Consider the following 23,284-nt stretch of genomic DNA (forward strand, 5'->3'; position numbering starts at 1 on the left):
CGAGACAACGGAACTGTGATAATTTAAATGTATTTATTTTTTTAGTACAAAGTTTTATCAGTTACAGTGCAAAAGCCAGATAAGCTGATACTCAGGACTAAATAAGCAAAGTAACAGTACAATATTGAACTGTGATATAAATGCACGAAGACTGCAGAAATACTTGCCTTTAACTGAATTTTTAGACTTGTCAGGGCAGTTAGTGCCGTAACATAGGGAGAGTGTCCGATACGAAGGTTACGCCCCACCTACAACTACTACAACTGCTAGGGAAAGTGTGCGATACTGAAATCAATGTGCGATATCAAGATGATTGTGGAGCACGAGGTTATTAAAAAGAACAGGTGAGAATTTGTTATACTGATTTTCTAGGACCAAATTTGATAAATCCAACTTGATCTGTTGAATACTTTCATTGTTCAGGAATGGCGATCATTGCTGTGCCAGTTTCTTGGTATGGTACTGTTTTCATGTGGGTTATCCATTTCAGTTTTGGTGTGTGTGTGTACCTTGCTCAGTCTGCCATGTTGGTTATTAGCATATCTGCTTAACATGAAATGTTTAACTTATTTTTTTCAGGTTTCCTTTGGCATAAATCTTTGATTAACGAGATTTATAAGTGTACATGTAGTTAAAGCATTAAATGTTATTTCTAGTGAGACACTCGTGCTTTAGTTTGAGTTCTTTTTTATTTTGAAAATTTACAGTTACCATACATTTTGTAGCAAAACTAAGAATGTTTGAGAAAATGCAACCAAGCAAATAAGGTAAATTTTTGGAAGTACACCCAAGAAACAAATAGATATCCTCATTACTGAATTTAAACAAGAGTAAGCACTTTCATAAGCATGTGTTGCAGATGTCATGTACGTACCTAGTAAGGAACGTGGGGGGGGAGGAGATTCACTAGTTCCTACTACGAGGGGTGATTAGAAAGAAATGACAGTGAGTCCATAAACTTTTATTAGCATGAAGAACTATCAAACTATGACTCACATTCCTTCAAAGTACTCCCCTCCAACCTCTATGCAGCGTTCCATTCTCTTTCTCCACTTCATGAAGCAAGCGTGGTACTCTGAAGACGGTATACTTCGGAGTTCTGAATTGACGGTCCGTGCCAAGTCTTGGATGCGATGAAATTGCTTCCCAGCGGTGGCAGATTTAATTTTTGGAAACAACCAAAAGGCACAGGGAGCCAGGTCAGGGGAGTAGGGTGGGTGGGGGAGCAGAGTTATACCTTGTTCCAGGTACTGCATAGTGAGGCGAGCTTTGTGGGGTGCAGCATTGTCGTGGTGCAGCAAAAGGCGAGACCGACGGCGGGTTGGTGCGGTGTTGGCCTTGTGTTCCAAGACTTGTGGAAGGACCTGGTCTGTGTAGTATTGGGCTGTGATAGTGGACTTTTCAGGCATCACATCCACGCATTTGGTCCTTGAGAATTGAAAAAGATGGTGAAAAGGCGCTTCCGGCTGCGAAATCCTTCCTTCAAAATCTGAGGTCGAGGGTCTTCTTCACCCAACCACACCATGTTTGACTGCTTGTCACGGGTTGTGAAGAATGAAATCCAACACTCATCTCCAGTAGCAACATCTGAGAACCGTTTTGGACCATTTGGTTCAAATTCAGCAAGCCAGACACGACAAATCCTCACCCGTTCAGTCTTTTGCTCATCAGTCAACAAATGGGGTATCCATCGACAACACTTCTTCCTCAGGTGTAACTGTTCATGCACGATGTCATATGCACTCCCATAACTGATATCAAGCTCCAAGGCTAAGAACCTAAGAGTTACAGTTGGATCCTCGTCAATGATGGACCGTGCACGGACAGTTGTTGCTTCGGTCACAGATGTCCGGGGGCGTCCAGAGCGTTGTTCATCTTTCAATTCAGTTTTTCCTGCTGTGAAAGCACGAATCCAGGGAAGGAGTAGTGTCTGGATAAACTTGTAATAATTCCCCTCGAATCTCTGTTGCTTTCCTTCCCAGTTTCCACCTCGTAAAAATGTAGAACCTGCAGCCTTCTTTCGAGTAAACCATGTGTCTGGCCAGAGAGCAAAAACAAGAGTGAAGCATTCACTCACAACAATAAAACAAGGAAAGTCAGGCATACGGCGACAAGTTCAAACTCGTAAGGACAGGCAACTCTGCACTCTCCTTGCTCCCCTACCTCCCATCATTTAAGGTTTTCATGTTATAGCACGAACTGTCATTACTTTCTGATCACCCTTCGTACATCATTTATTGCATCTACCTTAAAATAACCTGATGTGACCTGGTCTGACCTAACCTGGCCCTACGTAGCCTAATCTGATTTTAACATACTGTAACAGACTGAGCTAGGGGCTAGACAGTCTCCCCCACTTTCATATTTACCAAGTACAGTACCAAAAATTGCATTTGCAACAGATGTGTTTAGAAGAAAGTTTGTTTAAAAATTGCATAAACTAAATGATGAGCATAGTTTCCATTAGTTAGGTGTTATTCTGAAATAACGCCGAGAATGTCAAAAAAAATACGTAGTGACTTGTTTATTGGGGAAAAAAAAAATGTGTAAGGTGAAAAAACTGCGGTCAATTTTCGGTAGTTCACTTTCGAAATCAAAAAAATATTTTTTCTGGTCGATTTTAGTGCAATCTGAATGAATTTGAGTGGCATTTTCTTTCGGAAATCACTTGTTTTGGAGATTAGGCGTACCCAATGCAAAATAAACATATTTTTGGGTAGTTATGGAAGCGGCCAGGTTGCACGGCAGTGTTTACCGACGATCTCTCCGTCTGGCCGCGTTGTTTACCAACCATTGCACCGGCTGGACACGTCCGTGTATCTCGTGTCAAAGCAATGGGAAACTTAATGATTTAACCAAACCTAACCTCACTTGCGTTTGACAGCCAGCTTTCAGATATAAAAAAATACACGTTTGAAACGTTAAATGTGGCTGGCTATTTGCATACGTCGGCGGAGATCCGCGGTGAATATAGGATTTTCACATTGAATATATATTTCCGAATACAAGTTTATAGTGGAATAGATTCAAAACAAAGTTTCCTACAGCATAGTTGTGTCAGATTTCCTGGGTCGGTGATGTGAACTACCGAAAATTAACCAAAACTTCATCCCATGATAATTGTGTCCACGATACCCATGAAAGAAATACCGTACATTGATGTAATATGATTAATTTCATTGTAAAAAGACAATGGTAGGTTCTGAGATCAATGATAATGAATAGAAAAGTGAGCTTGGAAGTAAAAACAGAAAAGAAAAAAAAAAACTGCATGGCAGGATTGCGATCTCCACTCAACAGGAGGCTAAAAGCTCATTATAATGGACTGATTGGGGCCCAAGCCATTCTGAAAAAAGTGAAATTCCAATAACGCGACATCTGGACTCCCCCCTGCAAACTTGGAATTTTTCCGATATATGAAACATTAGTCTGGATCACACCAACAATTTTTCACTGCCATTGCAGTACTGTACTGTATTGTACATTCACTACAATAATCAAATGGTATAATATATCTAATAATACTGTACTGTACACTGATAAACATGTCTTATATTTACCTTGTGAAAATAGCTCAAGTGGTCAGGCAGTCCAGATCGCCTCTGGCTTTATCAGACTTTTTCGATAGATAAGAATTTAGTCCACTCGGCTCCTCGATTCCAATAAAAGCGAATTCCAGCATATTGCAGTCCAGTATATCAAGACTTTACTGTATTTGAAAGTGAAGCTAGAGCTCGGCTGGAAGGACATAAACTGAGTGAGAGGACTGGACATCGATTCGAGGGGGGCATGTGAAGCTATGTGGAGAGACAGACAGGTAGAGAAGTGGGCATTATGGTGCTTTGGATGTGCTGGAAAGCATTAAGAGAAATATCAATAATTTAGCACGGTGATGGGAATGGAGAATGAGAGTTTATAAAAATATGTGAGTAAGGTAGAGGGGGAGGCTGAGGATGGGATGGAGGGATGACATGGAGATGTGTGGGGGGAGGGGGGGAGTTAAAGAGGGGAGCTTGATGGCAGGACAGAGTGGCATTGAGGCAGTTATTTAAGGCCACCTTTTTCAGTTTTGAAGCATCTCATTATGGATAGATATTTCTGGATGATTTTATTCAGCTTTGGATAGTTTTCAAAGTAGAGGATTTGGAGAGAACCTTGTTTAAACCCTTCTGTTTGAAGGGGTCTCCAGAGCTAAATAAAATTGCTTGGCATGGGGTATAGAGAACAAAATGGAAACATCCTAGCACGAAAGAGGTTAATAGCTTGCAATCCAAAGCTTTTCTGTGACTTCATCTGTTTTTGAAAGATGTCAGTGGCACTACAACAGACATGCCTCTTAAAAATACTGCTTAGCACTTTGACAAGACTAGCATGAACAAGCACAGCTTTTCCTACACTTAGGTTGTCTATCTATCTATCTGTCTATTGCCAGACGCCACAATCCCATTTGGGGTGGCCACAACTTAGGTTGTACTATACTCATTTTTTTATTGAGGCGAAGATGCACTTGACAGTTTGGTGATGATTGGATGAATGCAACATGTCCAAATAACATTTACTGACCCAAATTTTCCCCTTAGATATATGCTGTCAATTAATAATGCTAACAAGTAAAGAGATTATGAAACAATGTTGCATTAAGCCAATCATCACCAGCCTGTCAAGTACATCTTCGCCTTGATTAAAAAAAAAAAAAAAAAAAAAAAAAAAAAAACTGAGTATAGTACTGTACATTTTTCATTCCCTTTAGTTATGTGTGATGTACTGTATTGTACTCGTTTCAGTAACAGCTATACCGTATGTTGACTGTTTGGGGCAGGATGATGTACAGTCAGCTTCAGGTCCTGTCACCTCTTCTGTTGTTCTCTCCATGCAATTTGAACATTAGAATACTGAAGCCACAGCAGCCAACCCTGATGTCTTTGGCCTCAGATCAGTGTCATAAACGTCTTTGCTGTAGGTCCACCACACAGCTTTTCAAAGTTTGTAAAGAGAGAGGCACGAGAGTTGATAGGACATTTGATGCCAACTTTGGATTCTGCTGTCTGTCACATTTAGAAATTAACCTCTTGACTGCAACCAAGGTGGCGAAAGTGATGCCTCTAGTGCAGCAATCCACCCTAAAGTCACCCATTTTCAAGTCAAACATTTTTTTATTAATACACATAAAAAAAATAATACACGCACAAGAAAGCTAAACCTTTCTATTTACCTACTGGCACTTTAGTGAATGTCTAGATGCTCCTACGTTACCATAGAGATAAGCGGAAATAACGTCATTTTTGATGTTTTTGTGTGTTGCTGTAGCAAACTAGCCTCATTTGTGTGGGCAATGCAGTCAGCAGGAAGCTAAAATGACAAACTGGCAACCCCAAGCACGAGCGGATGAATACACAACGTACTTGCGGCAGAATACAGGGTGCGGCTTTTGAAAAAGAGGTGTGGATTTTAAAAGAAATGGTGCAGTCTGTGGATAGGTCCTTTTAAAAGGAATGTTGCCGTTAAGGGTTTAACCCCCACCGCGCTTATCGCCTCATAATTATGAGGCGACATGCAGGCCACCCTCGGCCGCACTGATTGGCTCACTTGAGGCAATGGGTCTTCGCAGTCCGCACCATAATTTCAAGCACAAGGAAACGTCAGTGGTTCCATGGGAATGGTGACTCTCCTTCTACACCATCAGAACTGTTGCCAAACCCTGCCATACCACAGTTGCCAAATTCTGCATATTTAGTAAGATATGCAGGCCACCCCTGGCAACACTGATCGCCTCATGTGAGGCAATGGGTCTCCGCGCCATAATTTCAAACACAAGGAAGTGTCAGTGGTTTCCATGGGAATGTTAAGTCTCCCTCTATGCTACCAGGAGCTGTCGCCAGGCCCTGCCACACAGCAGTTGCCAGATACCGCATATATAGTAATTCAGTTCCCGTTTGTAGCCCACCGATGGAGGATTCACGCCAGTGTACCTCCCACTGTGCTGGCGGTTTATTGCTGCCCTCATACCCGCCCAAGAGGCGTAAATTACAAGAAAATGAGGGTGATGATGAGTTCGAGCTCAAACACTTGATCTGATGGCAAAAAAATCAAATTAAAAACAAAAAGTCTTAAAACAGTGACTGGGAAGGTTATCAGGTTGATAAGAATTATTGTGATGGGGGTTAAAAGCTGTCAGTCTCATTAGATTGTCGAAAGTACAGAAATAGTAGTAGATAAAATGTAATTTCATAGCTTCATCTTTATGGCTTGTGGCTAGCAGATATATATATATATATATATATATATATATATATATATATATATATATATATATATCTGTCTATCTATCTATATATATATATCTTTGAAGGTTTGGTTGAAACAGGGATGTGTCATGTCTCATGGTTGTTCAATCTGTGCATGAGTGGGGTAATAAAAGAGGTACAAGGTAGGGTAGAGGATGTTGGAGTGGCCCTGGTGAGAGAGGGTAGTGTTTGGAAACTCCCTTTACTGTTGTTTGCAGATGATACTGTGTTGTTGAGTGAAGACGAAGGAGAGCTGCAAGGCTTGGTGGATGAGTTTGGGAGAGTGTGTAAGAAACGGAATCTAAAGGTGAATGTAGGGAAGAGTAAAGTGATGGTCTTTGAGAGAGGTGAAGCCAGTGAATGTACAGTGAGGTTGGATGATGAGGAATTGGAAAAAGTGAGTACGTTTAAGTACTTGGGTAGTGTGATGAGTTAAGATGGAAGTTTGGAGGGTGAAGTGCTTGAAAGGGTACAGCAGGGAAGGAAGGTTGCTGGTTCCTTGAAAGCAGTGATGAGAAGCAGGGAAGTGAGCATGGAAGTGAAAAAGTTACTACATGACAGTCTTGTGATACCAACTCTAACGTACGGAAGTGAAGCTTGGACGTTGTTAGGACACAAGTCAAGAGTGAGAGCAGTGGAAATGAGTTATTTAAGAGGAGCCTGTGGAGTCGCATGGAGAGACAGGCTGACAAATGAGGATATAAAGGAGCGTTGTGGCGTGGATGTGGATGTGATAGGAAGCGTTAGGAGGAATACACTGAGGTGGTTTGGCCATGTGGATAGGATGGAGGGTGAAAGACTGATGAAGAGAGTGTATGTGAGTAAGGTGGAAGGGGGAAGAGGGAGGGAGAGGCCGAGGATGAGATTGAGGGATGGGGTGGGGAGAGATATGAGAGAAGGGGGTGTGAGTTGGGAGCAGGGCAGTGAAATGGCGGGGGACAGGGCGACATGGAGGCGGTTTGTTTGTGGCCACCCCGAACGGGATTGAGGTGTCTGGCAATAGATAGATACAGTAATCTCTTTAATATCCGGATGCCCAATATTTGGACACCCCAATGTCCGGTTACTTCCCCCCCCAAAAAAAAAAAAAAAAAAGGAAGAAGAATTTTTTTCACCCGTAATTTGAATTTGGCGCACGCTGCTAAACAGCTGTGTTTACATGTGCTTCCCGCTCCCCTTTACCTCCCCAGTTCCTGCTCAACCACCATCGTGAGTAAACGATCGTCAAGATAGCTGCTGCTTGTTCTCGTTTTTGTTTAAACAGTTATAATTCACAGTGTTAAGGATTAAGTGCAGCACAACACTGGATTACTGTACATGCTTCAAGAGCATTTTCACCACTGTCAGAGCCTTAGAGGTGGGGTAATCTTCGTAACAACCACCATGGACGTGTTGTAAGTACACTGTCAACTGCTAAATATTTTCCATACTCACCTCTAAATCCTCATTCTTTAATTCCATTTCATTTATTCCATGCTTTGTGTCCTTTATTTATGTGAATAGGGTCTTAAATAGGTGCTGTGCATGTCTGGTAAGGAGGTACAATATGTAGGTAGTTTTCTGAGTTAGGCTGGGTTAGGGTCCATATGTACCTGTCCAGAAGCCTCAGACCCAATAACCGGATGAACCCAATTTCCGTACATGCTTTTGGCTGTATTACATCGGATATTGGAGAGATTACTTTATATACATACATATTTATCTATCTATCTATCAATTGCCAGACACCACAATCCTGCAAAGGGTGGCCATTTGACACAGTTATTTATATATATATATATATATATATATATATATATATATATATATATATTATATCACACACACAGTTTATATACAGTAATAAATAAGAGGAAGGAAAAACAATTAATAAAAAAAAAAAGTCCATACACCAGATTACACATGTCCTCCATTCATAAAAAATTAGTAACAGTTGGACTTAAACAGCCATAGGTTGAAGTTTGGGGGTAAACCACCCTGGGGAAGCAAGTTGTATCTGTAGATAACAAATGCTCTGGCACTGTTACTTTACTCTGGTATCTTATAGCCAATAAATAACATTAGGGTTAATATGGTACAGCATACCTAATATGTGTACATTTTTCTTCAACAGTACGGAAGGTAGTAGTGGGAGCAGTGTGGGGCTGCGCCACTTCTCGGTCCACCTGGGTGCTGGGCCTCGGTGGTGGGTTTGATGCCCCCCATGCCGCCTACGTGTCTACTAGCACAGAGGGCAGCGGCGTGGGGAAACCTTTAGAGCCCCCTGTGGCCGGCACTCGCTCCAAGCCTGTGTCGGTAGGTGAAAAATCCTTATATAAAATATATCAAGCCTGTTTGTTTCAATACCTTGGGAAATTCCACTTTTTCTTGAGTTTTCTTGCTCATCCTGGTTTATTTACATCTATTGACAGTTCATTTTGAGAGTTAATGGTGCACTTTTTTTTCCCCAGTATTTCACAGCATATTCATCTTTTTTGCAGTATACTTGCTGTAGCTGTGCAGGTTTCATATGATATATAACAGGATTGTAGAACTTTTTATAAGGCATGTGGCTCTTCTGTGAAGCTGAAATCTGTGTGTATCATTTCCGTCATGAATGTGTGGCACCACTACCAAATATTTCATTTTAGGTCATTTTGAAGTTTCATACACCATACTGCTAATTTGGTTACTGTAAGAATTATGAAGTATAACCAGATATTTTGCTGTTGAAATAGTTTTTATAGTAGTGTTGGATGAGGCAGTCTTTTGATATTTACAGTTCTTGTCAGATCCCGTGAACAGCTTTTGCAAGACCAAATTATGAAAGAATTCTTTCCCCCCATTTCCATTAATTTATTCTTTTTTAATGGCTACTTTGAGCCGTATTCTCGAAGAACTTGAAACCATGCTCTTGTGAAGTGACAAGAAAACTTTCAGTGCAGCAATGACGGATAATTGGGTTTACTGTGTAGGTAAATGTTTACAACTCTTTAACACCAGATTCCTTCACAGTAATGTAAAATAAGTTCATTGCACAGTTCTAAGTCAACTTTCTTCTGTGATGTTTATTCCACAAGTAAAATATAAAGATATTGTTAGGTCTTTGAGGAGTAAATGCTTTTTAAACATTAACCCCAACCTATTTCCCACCCCCCTTTAATAGTGAAAATAAACAAGAATTCAATGAATTTCAAGCAGTTTTAGGCATTGCCGTACCCAAATGCCAAGCAACCTAACCTAGATATGTGTCATTTGAGCCTAACTGAGACCAGTTTCCAATCTTAATATCAACTTTGAAAACAAGACCCACTTCCAGCCCTCTAATTCACTGAACAGAACCATAATGCACCAGCGAAAGCAAAACCAAACCGCCACCAATGACAATAATGCACCACCAAAAAGCAAAACTGCATTGTCTTTAATGGATGAAACAAGCAAACCACCATCACAGGCACATATTTGAGACTCCACAGTACCTTTTTTTTTTTTTTTTTTTTTTTTTAATGCTTAAGAAGCATCACTGATGAAAGTTGACATCAAACTGTGCAGCGAGTTAATTCACACTTCTTAGGAATTTGGTGTTATCGTTTTACAAGCATTATTGTGTGTGGGTGTGGGTGTGGATGGGTGTGTGTGTGTGTGTGTGTGTCTATCCAGTATATTTCATACCAAAAATTGAATATGTTACTGCAGAATCATGATCATTATCCAGTGCACCTAACTGTACAGTAATTTTATTTGCTCTGTATCACTCAATGAGGGATAGAAAAGAAAAAACATCCAGACTGATTACTCCCTTGGTTGGTTTACTGTACAGGAGTTGCTGATGGCTGAGTGGTCTATGACTGTCATGGGGGAGGCTTTTGATTTACCTAGTATCTTCAGGTGTTTACATAAGTTGTACATTGTTTTTGTTAGCACTCAAAGCACAAGGTGTGAGTTAAAGCCTGTGGCACTTAACTGTTTAAATGATACAGGATGAAAGTAATGTTGTTATGCAGTTACCATATTTGGATAATTCTAATTGCAAAAATATTAAAAACAAAAAGTTGCAAAATGAATCCTGGGTTTTTATGTAGAAAAAGCAACCTGGGTGGGTAAGTGGCTACATACTGGGGTAGCAGCCTGGTACAACTGTGGTATAATAAAGCTTCATATTCATGATGCTTCAAATGTTTTTCTGAACTTTCATTATACAGTATGAAATTTTAGAATAGTACTGCATCAAGTGTGTGTATAAATATTTGACTAAAATTGTCCTGATGAAGTTCCACCCCCCTCCCCCCTTTAAATTTTGTTATATATTTATACAGTGTAGCCCAGGTGTTTGTTTGAAGTGAAATGAAGTACTGTAGCTAGGAGTTTACGTTAAAGGAATTATTTACTATGCTGGGTGGTAACCATATAACCAAATTTTGGTATGTGGTGGTTTAGTGGGTAATAAAGGTGCTCCAATCGCATTGAGCCAGTGAAGGTTTATATCCACGGGGTGGTTCGGATTTATTGCTCACGTAATGCCAGTCAGGGATGAGTGAGGCTGGTCACTCTCATCTTAAATGCCAGGACCAACTTTCCTAGCCCCAGGCTCCTACGCTTCTCATGGGGCAACGTAGGATTAAACGATCGATGGATGGATGAAATGCAGTGGCTGCAGTAGTGCATTTATATTCTCATATCATTTGGCCTCACACTGGCATCCTCAAGAACGAACATTACCACAGTATTTTCTTCCAGCTTGCCCCTTCAGACAGTCACCCTTGATATATAAAGTACAGTACATGGATTTGTGAGATTTCAATCAGATCATTTAATTGCTTTCTTAGTTTTTATTAGTAAACTCGTTGCTCCATCCCAGGAATTCAACCCAAGCATCCCCTCAAGGATTGCAGTGACAGTGAAAGGCTGCTGCCATCATTCATTTTGCCTTTTTAATTATTCTTCTTCCTTTGCTGACTTAGCTGGAAAATTTTCAGCTTTATTCTTCTGTATGGGAATGTAGATGGGAATGGTAGTGCTTTGGTGGACATCTGTGCTTGTAAGGGGTTGGCAATAGCCAACACCTACTTTCGTCATAAGATGATCCACCAGTATACATGGAGAGTAATGAGGAGGATGGATGGTGAACTTGTTGAACGAAAGGCAATGATAGACTACGTGTGTGTGTGGATGAGCGAATGAGAAGACAAGTGTTGGATGCAAGAGTGTGGAGAGGGTGGGGGAATGGAGTCTCGGACCATCACTTAGTGATGGCCAAGGTAGAGCTGCAAAGAAAGTGGTTGAGGAGACGAAGGGGAAGACAGGAGGAAGCAGCTTTTGTGAGAAGAGTGGAGAAATTGCAAGATAGTGAGAAAATGACAGAGTATAAGAGCATAGTGGAAGAAAGATTGGGAAGGTATGAGCTAGAGCAGATGGAAGGGGTGGAAGACGTATGTAAGATATTCACGGAAGAGATAGGCGCAGCGTGTGAGGCGGTTTGTGGAATGAGGAGGAGATGCAAGGGTGTGCAAGGGACAGCATGGTGGAATGATGAGGTGAAACGAGCTGTGGAACAAAAGAAGAAGGCATATGGTGAATGGTTGGCGTGTAGAGGTAGGGGAGAAGATGAGAGAGAGAAGAGAGAGGTATATGTGGGCAGGAGAAGGGAGGTTAAGAGACTGGTGAAGGAGAGTAAGAAGAAAGTGGATGAAGAGTTTGGGAGGAATCTGAGTGTGAAATGGAGGGAGAGTAAGAAATTGTTTTGGAAGGAGGTAAAGAAAGTAAGGCAGTGTGAAAGGGGAAATAGTAGGGGAGTGAAAGATAGGAATAATAGATTGTTGGTGGAGAAGAGAGAGAAATTGAAGAGATGGAAGGAGCACTTTGAGGATTTGTTGAATGTAGAGAGTGAGAGCAGTGTGAGTATAAGTGGTTGGGGAATGGCTGGGAGAAGAAGAGATGAGAGGAGGAAGGAAGAGATCAGTAGGGCGGAAGTAGTGGAAGCGATGAAGAAGATTAAGCTGGGAAAGGCCCCAGGAATTGATGGAGTGTGTGGTGAAATGCTTAGGTATGGGGGTGAGATTGTTGTGGAGTGGATGTGGAAGTTGTGTAGATTGGCTTGGGAAGAGGGAAGGGTTCCAGAGGACTGGAAATCAGGTATAATTGTTCCTCTGTACATAGGAAAAGGGGAGAGAGAAGTATGTGGTAACCATAGGGGTATTTGCCTTCTTAGTGTGACTGGTAAAATATATGGTAGAATACTCATTGATAGGGTTAGGCATATGACAGAGGAGCTAGTTGGAGAAGAAAAGGGGGATTTAGGAAGGGAAAAGGGTGTGTAGATCAGATATTTGTTCTAAGATGTTTAGTGGAGAAGTATCTAGAGAAGGGAAGGAAAGTGTATGCTGCCTTCATGGACTTGGAGAAAGCTTATGACAGAATAGATAGGCAAGTTATGTGGAAGGTATTAAGAATATATGGAGTGGAGGGAAAATTGCTGAGTGCTGTGAAGAGTATGTACGAGGGAGCTAGGGCTACGGTGCGAGTGGATGGTGAGCTGAGTGAGTTCTTTGATCTCGATGTGGGACTGAAACAGGGGTGTGTGATGTCTCTATGTCTGTTTAATATATATATGGATGGGGTTGTAAAGGAGGTGCAAGGTAGGGCAGTGGATGTGGGGCTGGCCCTAATGAATGAGGGTGAGATTTGGAAGCTTCCGGTGTTGCTGTTTGCTGATGATACAGTATTGTTGAGTGAAGATGAATGGGAGTTGCAAGGTTTGGTGAATGAATCTGGGACAGTGTGTAGGAGGAGGAAGCTGAAAGTTAATGTAAACAGAAGTAAAGTTATGGTGTTTGAGAGGAATGAAGTCACAGAGTGTGCAGTGAGGTTGGATGGTGAGGATATGGAGAATGTGAGAGCATTCAAGTACTTGGGTAGTGTGATGAGTAAGGATGGAACTTTGGGGAATGAAGTACGTGAAAGGGTACAGCAGGGAAGAAAGGTTGTTGGTACACTGAAAGCAGTGATGAGAAATAATGAGGTGAGTATGGAAGTTAAGAAGTCACTGCATGATGGTATTGTGATCCCTACCCTGACGTATGGAAGCGAGGCGTGGACCTTGCAAGAGGGGAACAAGTCAAGAGTGAGAGCAGTGGAAATGAGTTACTTGAGAGGAGCATGTGGAGTGACGTGGAGGGACAGGTTGACGAATGAAGAAGTGAAGGAACGTTGTGGGGTAGATGTGGATGTGGTTGAGAAGATTAGGAGAAATACACTGAGGTGGTTTGGACATGTGGAGAGAATGGAGAATGAAAGACTGACTAAGAAGGTGTATGTAGGTGAGGTGGAGGGAGGGAGAGGGAGGGGTAGACCGAGGATGAGGTGGAGGGATGGAGTTGAGAGGTATATGAGGGGGGGGGGTGAGTTGGGGGGAGGGTAGTCAAATGGTGGGTGATAGTGACTTGGAGGCGTTTTGTCTGCGGCCACCCTTTGCGGGATTAGGGCGTTGGGCTATAGATAGATAGATTATTATTATTATTTTTCTTTACATAGAAGGTATACCCATACTCCATCTTCATGTACTTATTGACCACATTTTCACCTCAACCAATTAACAGGGTACTGAAGTGGTAAGTGCAGCCAAGAGCGGCTGTGTGCGACTGAGCTTTGAGTTCCAACTGGCAGAACAGACTACAGTGGTATGGGAAACGGCTGTGGCAGGACGGAGACTCTACCTCTGGGTGACACAACTCCCAGAGGGGAGCAAGGAGGCCTTTGTGGCCCTCCTGGAATATGCTGAGGAGGTACTTGGGTGCTCCCATGTCCTCGTTTGCTTCAGGAAGGACCGCTCGGACAGAGGTTGGTCTCGTATGGTAGTTTTTCTTTACTATATCTGTGTACTTTGTATCATAACTGAGAAATCCATTTAATCCCTTGAGCCCAGGAACATCTTGTATTTCTTCTGGCTCCAGGTGATTTTATTCAATTTAATGAAGGTGTTCGAACAGTACAAGTTAGATATGGCATTCACTGACCCTTTCACAACTAGAGAGCCATTGGAAGTTTTTTAAATTGTAAGGTTACAAAAATAAAGTGGACCTACAAGTTCCAAACATTTTTTGCATGGAAAATGAATTCCTGACCTGGCCCACTAAATGTTAAAATAAATAAATAAATACAAAAAAATAATAATGCTGGAAAATCCCAGAAGTTGGCTCCCGTCACATACCATCCTCCCCAAAGTTCCACTGTCAGATCATGGGGATGCACACTTGCCCCACCTTGAATAAACAAAGCATTGTGTTTTTGTAGAATTTTGCTAAAACAAATGTTTATAATTCATCGCTGCTAAATTGTAGGACAAATGGTGATAAAAACAGTGGTAAGTTATGGAACATGAAATGATCTGTTTACACTCTCAGCTGGCCACTCGCACACATTCACTTGCCACCTGCCTCTTGTTTCCTCACCTAATTGCCACCACTTACTATGTACTTTTTCTTCTTTTAACTAAGTTGTTCATTGCTTTATGCTTTCAAAATAGTTTTTCACCTATCTCTAGGGTGATAAGTCACCTGAAGATACCCTTTCTCTAATACCCAAATGTCACATAGTCTCCTGTTGTGATAAGTGATCACTTATATGTTTACCACTTTGTACACTCTAGCTTATTTTTATGCCCAATGATGTTTCAGACAGTGATATTTTAGGAATGGTAAGTGGTGTCATTCGTCATCTACTCACTTGATTTAGTGCTGCCAGCTACTTCCTTCACCTTTATTTCGTCCTGTTTCCCCTCATCTTTGTCACTTTATATTACTCTTCTTTCCTTCTCAGGTGGCATTACATTGAGTGACAAGCCTAATGGTTTTCATGTAAGCCAGAAAACCATTTACAGTGCTGGTTGGTAAACATAAAACCAACCCACACATGTTCCCTGTGTGTCAGCAGGTGGGTTGGTGGAGGGTTAGTGTCCCTCCTTGTAAAATCACTTAACTCAAAGACAAACTCCCACCTCTTAGGGGATTATGACTCCTGGCTATAGGTAGAAAGGATGTTTTAGATGTTGTATATGTACTGTACTACAGTGAATGTTGGGTATAATCAGGAAGGAGTATATTTTTTTAGGAGGGCCAAAGGAAGTTGGGAAAGTTTTGGGATTTCACTATACCAGTTAGCCATACAACATGGGTTTCAGTGATGTGATTTGTAACTTTTTGCTTTGCTCAGTGAAATATATATGGGTAGGTGGTGGCGACCATCATCCACTCACTTGATATAGTGCTGCCTACTTCTTCCTTAGCCTTTATTGTTCTTTTTCTGTGCCTTCCCTCCTCTCTTCCTATTTCTCCCATCTTTCCTGTCACTTCTTATTGCTTTTCTTTCCTTTACAGGTGGCTTTATATTGAGTGACAAGCCAAATGGTTTCCTGTAAGCCAAGAAACCATTTACTACGCTGGGTGGTAACCATATAACCAAACCATACGTGCTCCCTACGTGTCAGCAAGTGGGTTGGTGGAGGGTTAGTGCCTCTCCCTGTAAAACAAATAACTCGGTCAAGTGGCCACCCCTTGCGAGATTATGGCATCTGGCAATAGATAGATGGATAGTATTTGCCACACAAATACAGTACAGGGTCTGCTATAAATAGAATACTTCATAATTGTTGTGGCCTCAAGTTCCTCTGGACATAGTGGACTGCAGACTGAAAGTTACCTTTTCCCAGTCCTCCATCCCCATTTTGAGAAATGGGGAGAGAACTGGAGAACTGCACGGTTATACTGTTGGCACCATAGGATAATGATGATGATCACTTTTTAAACTGTGTTTTACTTTAATCTCTTCTGACAACAGGTCTGTACAGATATTGCTGAAAAAATTTATTTTTATCCCTTTTCTCTTGAACTGATTTGCTTAAAAATTTTTGGACTGCAAGTTAAGGACATCTGTAAATTTGTCTTAATACTGTGATATAATTAGGTTTAGCATTGTTATATTTGGTAACATAAACCCTTACTATGTCAGAGTTCATTAAACCAGCCTTCAGCTATATCAAGCCTTTGAGCCAACCAGACAGCCTTCAAATATACTGAATAAAAGGTTGATTGTTAGAGGTGACACAGCCACAAGATAAATTGAAAGGTGAAGAAAAGTAATATTTGTGGGCTTTTTTCTGTGCTGCTGTTTATTATTGCTTGCTGGTACAGGCTACTTCCATTATCTGAAGGACTTTTGAGAAGTAAAGTTTGTTTATAGAGAGAGAGAGAGAGAGTTATAATGTGGTTATTTGGAGTTTTGTCAGGTGGCCATAGAAGGTCACTCATGTGACTTCAGTTACCCCACTCCCAGTACATATCCAATCATAATTACACACGACATCTGCAGCAGAGTTCAAACAAGTCTTTAATTCCTGAGTTAGATGGGTTTATGTCCAGTGGCAATTCTGTACTGTACAAAGTTGTTGGGTAAATGTGAATTAGAGCAGGTGGGGGACGTAGAAGGTGTGTGCAAGGTATTTACAAAAGAAATATGTGCAGCATGTGATGTGGTGTGTGGGGTGAAGAGAAGATGGAAGGGGGTGCAAGGAACAGCATGGTGGAATGAAGAGGTGAAACAGGCTGTGGCACAAAAGAAGAAAGCATACAATGAATGGATGAGCAATAGGGGCGTGGAAGAAGTTGAGAGGCGGAAGAAAGGGTTATATTTAGAAAGGAAGAGAGAGGTGAAAAGATTAGTAAGAGAGAGTAAGATGACAGTGGATGAGGAATTTGGAAGGAATTTGAGTGTAAAGTGGAGGGACTGTAAGAAAATGTTCTGGAAACGGGTGAACAGAATAAGATAGGGTGGCAGTGAAGTTAGCGGGGGTGTGAAAGATAAAAATGGTAGATTACTAGTGGAGAAGGGAGAAAAGTGAACAGATGGAGAGAACACTTTAAGGAATTGTTGAACATAGAGAATGGAAGTAATGCGAGTATAAGTGGCTGGGGAATGGCTGGGAGGAGGAGGGAGGTGAGAAGACAGGAAGAAATCAGTAGGATAGAAGTTGTGGAAGCAATGAAGAAAGTCAAACTGGGGAAAGCCCCATCAATTGATGGAGTGTGGTGGAATGCTGAAGCATGGGGGAGAGGTAGTAGTAGAATGGATGTGGAAGATTTGCAGCTTGACCTGGGAGGAAGGTAGAGTCCCGGAGGATTGGAAGTCAGGTATAATTATTCCCTTGTACAAAGGAAAAGGGGAAAAAGAAGTATTTGGTAATCATAGGGGCATTAGTCTTCTTATTGTAATAGGAAGAGTGTATGGTAGGATACTTATTGACAGATTTAGGGAAATAACAGAGGAATTAGTTGGAGAAGAACAGGGAGGTTTTAGGAAGGGAAGGGGTTGTGTAGATCAGATATTCATTCTTACATCTTTAGTGGAAGACTTTCTAGAGAAGGGAAGGAAGTTGTAGCCTTCATGGATTTGGAGAAAGCATATGACAGGGTGGATAGACAAAGATTGTGGAAAGTATTAAGAATATATAGAGTAGATGGGAAGTTGTTGAATGCTGTGAAGAGTATGTATGATGGTGCTAAGGCTGCAGCATGTGTGGATGGTGAACTGAGTGAATTTTTCTCTTTGAAGGTTGGTTTGAAACAGGAATGTCATGTCTCCATGGTTGTTCAGTTTGTACATGGGTCGGGTAATAAGAGATACAAGGTATGGCAATGGATGTTGGAGTGGCCCTAGTGAGATAGGGTAGTGATTAGAACCTCCCTGTACTGTTGTTTGCAGATGATACTGTGTTGTTGAGCGAAGACTAAGGGAAGCTGCAAGGCTTGGTGGATGAATTTGGGAGAGTGTGTAAGAAACTGAATCTAAAGGTGAATGTAGGGAAGAGTAAAGTGATTGTCTTTGAGAGAGGTGAAGTCAGTGAATATACAGTGAGGTTGGATGGTGAGGAAATGGAAAATGTGAATATGTTTAAGTACTTGGTGAATGTGATTAGTAAGGATGGAAGTTTGGAGGGTGAAGTGCTTGAAGGGGTACAACAAGGAAGAAATGGTGCTGGATCCATGAAAGCAGTGATAAGAAACAGGGAAGTTCGCAAGGAAGTGAAAAAGTTACTACATGACAGTCTTGTGATACCAACTGTAACGTATGGAAGTGAAGCTTGGATGTTGTTGGAAGGACACAAGTCAAGAGTGAGAGCAGTAGAAATGAGTTATTTAAGAGGAGCCTGTGGAGTCACACGGAGAGACAGGCTGACAAATGAGGATATAAAGGAGCTTTGTGGTGTGGATGTGGATGTGATAGGAAGCATTAGGAGGAACACACTGAGGTGATTTGGCCATGTGGAGAGGATGGAGGGTGAGAGACTGATGAGGAGAGTGTATGTGAGTGAAAAGGATGAGGGAAGAGGGAGGAAGAGGCCTAGGATGATGGAGGGATGGAGTGGAGAGGTATATGAGAGAGGGGGGTGTGAGTTGGGAGCAGGGCAGTGAAATGGCGGGGGACAAGGCGACATGGAGGCGATTTGTTTGTGGCCACCCTGTACGGGATTACGGCGTCTGGCAATAGTCAGATAGATAGATAAAGTTGTCATGGTAGACTTAATCACAGCCCCCCCCTCCTCAGGTACATAACCAGTCATAAACACTTAACACATAGAGAAGTAAAAAAGTGTAACACCTTCAAGAATTCAGATGAGTTGGTAACTCCTGGGTTTTATGGGGTTTTGTCCATTAGCCATACTGGACAGCATTATCATGCAGTTTTAGTCATCCTCCCCCCCCCCCATACAAGGCTAGTCATAATTGCAGACTTAAAGAAGCACATCTACAACATAATTCAGGTTAGTCAGTAACACCTGGGGTAAATGGGGTTCTGTCAAATGTTGTTCATGGACGATTATTCCCAGATACACTGGAATGCTGATTTGATTAAAGGGTTTGATGCAAAAAATACGATACTGTTAAAGTTTCTAGGGAGTTGGCTGGGCATTTTTGTCTAATAGTTTGTATAGTTCAGTAAATCTTGCCCTTTTTGAGATAAATGGGAAGGCTGATTTGGATAAAGGGTTATGGTGAAAAAAATTAATAATAATAATAATAATAATGCTTCGGATTAGCAGAAACTGACAGATCTTTGGATACCAGCAGATACCTGTATTTAATAGTGTATTTGCCCATACAGTATCAGTACACAGTATAAATACACACATAATTCGTGTGAAAACATAGTTTAGTTAGGCACCCACCAAACCAGATTTAGTATAAATCAAAACAGATGACATAAATCACCCCAACAGATATTGTCTATATGGTATTATCAGGTGTATCATAAGCCTTGCCTCCCCAGTTAGTTTGATATATCAGGGATTGTTGTGCTTGGATAGAGGAAAAACAGTATGTGATGACAGTGTTAGAGAACATTGATCATTTCTTTTCTGACCTTGAGCTAAATAATCCTGTTCGACTTTTTTCATAGTCATATTTCCAGTTGAGTTGGGCTGCTCCTGTGCATCTCCTCATTCTTCTGTTTGTTGTTGCTCTCTATGCAATATGCAGTTCTTATATCTCGCTCCACACAATCTCTCCATCTGAATCTTGGTCTCCCTTCAAGCCCTCTCTCTCCTTACCAGCTCCCTGTGACATTTTAATTGGTTCTTAATTCTCACTAGGTCAGTACCAGTTTAGTCCCACCTTTTTCATGTAGTTGTATGCTTCAGTATTCAGCAATAAAGCTACAGCTCAATCCTTCATATGTTTTATGTTCTTGGCATTTAATTTTCTCTACCTGTAATGGAAAGATAGCATTACCTCTCGCAAAACCTGCTTCCAAGAGATTAGGTGTTCAAAGATCACTTTGAGCCTTCTTCATGCCCCACACGGCTGCTGACATAGTACAGGGGTTGTACTCACCCCATATGTGGAGTACAACCCTCATTTGGTGGGGCGTCTTACTCACAGCTCCCCTGAATAGAGTGGAGTCAGAGACTTTTGCTTAGACTCCCCTCCTTTTACAGACTCCCTTCAACCCCTCGCTTTGCAGCACTGTTGTATCTGTTTTCTTAATTACTGCAGCTTCAGCAATCTGCCACTCTGAAAAAATTGGTTTGCATCCTTTTTTTTAGTCCGACCCTCAGATGCAAGAATTAACCGGTCTCATTTTTTCTGAAGGGTTTTCTCTCCATAGGGCATTGCTGGTAAACATTTTTCTCTGTGCAGCAAATCTCATCCAAACATTTTTGTTTCTACCCTCAGCAGTTTCCCAAGCCAGGTGTATTTTCATCCATCCTCTGGCTTTTCAACCTACATCAGTACAAGCACTCAAGCAAATGTACCTTCATCAGGCAAATGACCTTCTTTCCTCCTGCAGCAATGCTCATCCGAACGTTCATGTTCCTGGGGTTTGTGGCCCTCCCACCTGGCCACCCACTTGCCCCGCCCAGCCCTGACCACTTCTCCATGGTGTATGAGATCGAGTGAAGCACACCCGTCGGCCCACATCCACCCAGGCTACACCTGGCTCTCCAGTCTAGATTTAGAGCTGCCCATTTGTTCAGTACTTAAAACAACAATCTGCCATACAGGATAGTTGTGGTTGCTCATAATGTTTTAAATTTTTTGAATGGTAGGTTTAGGGATTTCAGTTATTGTAGTTTAACCAGAGGTCTTAATTGATGATCATGTATATGGCAGAAATTTTAGGTTAATATGTTGTTGTTTGCCCTGTTTGATTGTTAGGATATTAACCCCTTCAGTCTGGTGAAATGTTTTATTTTGTTCTTGCTCTATTTTTATTCACCCTGGCGGAAACCTCTCGTCATAGATTTAAGTGAATGGTACATTTTACCTCTCCAGTTCAGAAGTCTCCCCCAAATTTAATAAAATTGTCTGCAGTTATTAGGAATAAAAAATAAAAAAAACATCAGTTTGGAGGGGTTAAAGGTGGAAGTATGCATAAATATCCTAGTTAAGATAACCCCAAATGATATCTTGGTGGGAATTGCGAACTATGAGCAACAACTTGTAAATCCTGGTGGCATATTATGTATGGAAGTTAGTGGAAGCAAGGTTGACAGGACAGGATGTTTTACAGAATCCTTACCTTAAGTTTTATACTGTTTGTATAATGTAAGCGTATTCATTTTTGTGCTCGTCACATTTTCAGTTACTTAGATAATGAATTTAGCATTGTCCTTTGTTTACTTGCTATTTTTTTTCATACAATATAAATTGAGCATGATTAGACTTTTTGTATAGTTTAATTTCAGCAGATACAAAGTATTATTCCAGGAGGGAAAGTAAAGTTTTGAGCTTTTTGGAAGACTGGTGTTGCCTGGTTGAGTGTGGCAGAGAGAGGAACTACATTCTTTTTTTTTTTCTTTTTTTTCCAATCCCCACGTTGTCAGGTGGTGTGGAGGGGGGCGAGGAAGGTGGCTCTGTGGCAGGTGCATTGAAGGGGGTGCCAGTGTATGGGAAGCAGGGGCAAGCACAAGGATACCAAATTTTTTCAGTACTAGTCATAAGTCTTATTATTTCTGCAGCAGCCATATGGATATCAGAATTTTTTATGGGTACTGGTCACTTTTTTTTTTTTTTTTTCCCAACTGGTATATTGACCAGTTTCTGTTCATCAGGGACTTTGATATCAAACTTCTATCATTACTGGTCTCAAGTCTTACTTGTGCAATAGTCGTATCCTGAATACCCAGTTTTGGTTTACAGTATCTGTAGTGTGATGAATTTAAGGTCCATAGTTGTTCAGTGGTAGCACATCGCTTAACTTCAGTTGACTGCTTCAGGTCACATCTTGCATCAAAATCATCACTTGTCACTTTCACTTAGCTCTGATCATAATTCATGTGAGGATAATGTTACAGTAGTTTTCTTGCTCATAATTGATTTATTGTGGGAGTGTGCATTGTTGCATCAGTATTTTATGGGTGGTAAATCATGCTAGTATGGGAATTTACTTTTTTTATAGACTAGTTGTAATGCCTGAGGACCAAAGATTTGCACATTTGCTGGGCGTGTTGTGTATGTTTGTATGTGTGTGGTACAATCACTGAATGTTTTAATAATTGACGAATATGAAAGTCCAGCCATGCTCTTATTTACTTTGGCTCTGTACTGTCTGTTAGATGGAAGATATGAGGATGGAGAAGCTGGTAGTTGAGTAATGATGTGGTGCTTGTTTATCAGTTAATGGTGGCTGCAGTACCTCTAATTTAGTTCTGAATTTTTAGTGTTGTTTTGGTTCATTTCATAGGGCACCTGGTGGTTTGGTGTTTAGAATGCCCCAGTTGGAGTGATGGCCTCGACATGCACATAGGTTCGATCCCCTAGATGTAACTGGAGGTTTTTCGATTATGTAATGCCACCAGTGGAAGTAGACTGATCATCTATCCTTAGATGCACTGTACTACAGTAGCCTGGCCTCAGACCCCTAGATGTATAAAGGGACAGTTTAGGATTGGCTTGTACCAGTTCATTTAATCTAAATTAATGCATTCAGGACTTTCGTTTGTGTTCCTCTGCTTGCTGGTGACTCCTGGCATCGGGTGGCCTCCCTCTCACCCTCCACACGACATCTGACCTGTTGTTTGCTAGTAGGCACGTATATATTTGGGAAATATAACAAAAGCTTACCAAAAAAAAAAGTGGAAAACTACAAAATGACAAAAAAAAAATAAAATATCAGTATACAGTTGCTATTTCATTCCATATAATTTTTTTAAGTAGAATCCCCAGTATGATTAGATGCTCATTTGTTTCATGGCGTTGATTGGGAGTTGGTATGTTCAACACCATTTTTTTTTTTTTTAGTCACTCACTTGAAAGTAATTTTTAAGGTTTTTACAAGTAAGGATTTATCTTACAGTTCATTTTACTGGGAGATTAGTATTACAAGGATCCTTTTTGTTATTCAATAAATCACACAACAATACAAATGTTTTAATATGACCAGTCCTACTATACAGTACAAAAGTGTGATTTTACGGCTATGTGATGAAAACAAGTGTAGCATCTTGTTTATACAGCAGAGCTCTAAGGAAC

General features: G+C 41.1%; 1 protein-coding gene across 1 annotated transcript; it reads left to right on the top strand.

The window, feature by feature from the left end:
* The first annotated feature begins 309 nt into the window (after positions 1–309).
* Positions 310–22,922, top strand: Oda (Ornithine decarboxylase antizyme). Its single transcript, XM_080281643.1, has 5 exons — positions 310–344; positions 5,940–6,040; positions 8,398–8,579; positions 13,859–14,099; positions 20,601–22,922. The coding sequence occupies exons 1-5, from the start codon at positions 310–312 to the stop codon at positions 20,708–20,710; spliced, it is 669 nt and encodes a 222-aa protein (XP_080137769.1). The 3' UTR covers positions 20,711–22,922.
* The last annotated feature ends 362 nt before the right edge of the window (positions 22,923–23,284 follow it).

The sequence above is a fragment of the Coenobita brevimanus genome, chromosome 90 (assembly GCF_032717465.1).
Source record: "Coenobita brevimanus isolate Jiangsu-jjx chromosome 90, ASM3271746v2, whole genome shotgun sequence".
NCBI classification, from domain to species: Eukaryota; Metazoa; Arthropoda; class Malacostraca; order Decapoda; family Coenobitidae; genus Coenobita; species Coenobita brevimanus.